This window comes from Dendrobium catenatum, unplaced genomic scaffold (assembly GCF_001605985.2).
Source record: "Dendrobium catenatum unplaced genomic scaffold, ASM160598v2 fragScaff_scaffold_1117, whole genome shotgun sequence".
NCBI classification, from domain to species: domain Eukaryota; kingdom Viridiplantae; phylum Streptophyta; class Magnoliopsida; order Asparagales; family Orchidaceae; genus Dendrobium; species Dendrobium catenatum.
In genome coordinates this window covers 413,367-414,722 of record NW_021319579.1, presented here as the reverse complement: position 1 = coordinate 414,722, position 1,356 = coordinate 413,367, and the positions used below count along the sequence as shown (strand labels likewise).

The following is a 1,356-nucleotide window of genomic DNA, read 5'->3' as shown; positions in this document are numbered from 1 at the left end:
CAAAAAAACCAGTGAGAAAAAGATGGATTGGAGAGTTAGACTAATTCCCTCGGTCGACCACTTTATTAACGCCCAAAAAAAAAAAGAAAAAAGAAAGACATCATTAAATTACTTTTCAACTGATCTAAAAGAAGAAGAATCGGTATTTTTTTTTTCTTTAACTCACAGAATATATATCTTCTCATTTAAACAACTCCATTCAGGCTTCTATTAATCTACATGAAATTAACAAAAGTCTCTATAAACTACTCCATCTGTAATACAACAATCACCAACAGCATAACCACCCCATAATTACAAAAAAGATAATAATAATCACAAATTCAACTATCAATATTCCTGTTTAATCTATGAATGGGTCTGATAAAAAGAATATAAGAAGCACAGACAATATCATACATCAATCAATGGATATTCTAGCCATCTACTATCCCCAAAACTCTGAAATAAATCAAACGAAGTATGAAAAAGATGAAGCTTCAGCCTCAAAGGTACCTCTTTTTTTATCACTGCACACGCCTTCTCTCATCCTCCATGTATGTATTCCCCTCCTTTCCATCTTCCAACCTTAGTAAATGGCTGAAGATATCGCCGGCCGTATCACCATGAGAAGGCCTGCCAACTTGGAAGCCCGCCGCCGGACTCATATCGTGTAAGAAACTATGGAAGCTCGGGTCGAGTGACGACGATGAGAAAAAAGCTGGCGGTATCGGCGGCAGCGAGGTTGGAACCGGCAGCAGAATTCCAGGCCGGATGGCAACAGGCCGCTCCGGGGCCGCGGAGGAAGTCGTGGGCGGGTCAGCCGCTGCTCTGTCTGGGCCTGTGAGACGCTGTACGAGGCCCATGAAGTTGGCTGGTTCGACATGGATGACTTTGGGGGATATGGTGTAGATGATGACCGGCTCTCGTTGCTGCTGCGGCAGCGGCGACGGTTTCGTGATCTTGTGAGAGTCTTTGCTGACTCGAAGAGGAGAAGGGCGCGGTCCCTGGAGCTGGAGCTCTCGCCGATGGGAGAGGCTATGATCCATGGGCTTTGGTCTATGCGGAGATAGGGTGGATAAGCGATAAAAAACTTAGAAGGAAAGGGAGAGGGAGGATTGGGGCTATCGTTAGCAATGTTAAAAAGGGCAAATTATTCTATGTGGACATCTAACATCCTCCACATCACCTATTATTTGGTATCGTAGTTCGATATTGAATAACGTGGCTGCACAGTCTGTATCTGATTCGCCTCTGGATGATAATCTATCTTTCCGCACAGAATAATCTGTCATTAAAAAGAGTTGATTTTTTATATTTGGTCTGATAATTAATTTGAATATCATTAATTTCTATACATTTCTCATAATGAGTTAA

The 1,356-nt window shown here is 42.3% G+C and overlaps 1 protein-coding gene across 1 annotated transcript; it reads right to left on the bottom strand.

Annotated features, from left to right (window-relative positions):
- Positions 1–306: 306 nt before the first annotated feature.
- Positions 307–1,087, bottom strand: LOC110102956 (protein MKS1-like). Its single transcript, XM_020831482.2, has one exon. It carries the CDS (start codon positions 1,026–1,028, stop codon positions 507–509), a length of 522 nt encoding a protein of 173 aa, XP_020687141.1. The 5' UTR covers positions 1,029–1,087; the 3' UTR covers positions 307–506.
- Between the last annotated feature and the right edge of the window lie 269 nt (positions 1,088–1,356).

Bases quoted from the DNA above. Each gene is read 5' to 3' on its own strand.
- LOC110102956 (XM_020831482.2), bottom strand. From the start codon at position 1,028: ATGGATCATAGCCTCTCCCATCGGCGAGAGCTCCAGCTCCAGGGACCG.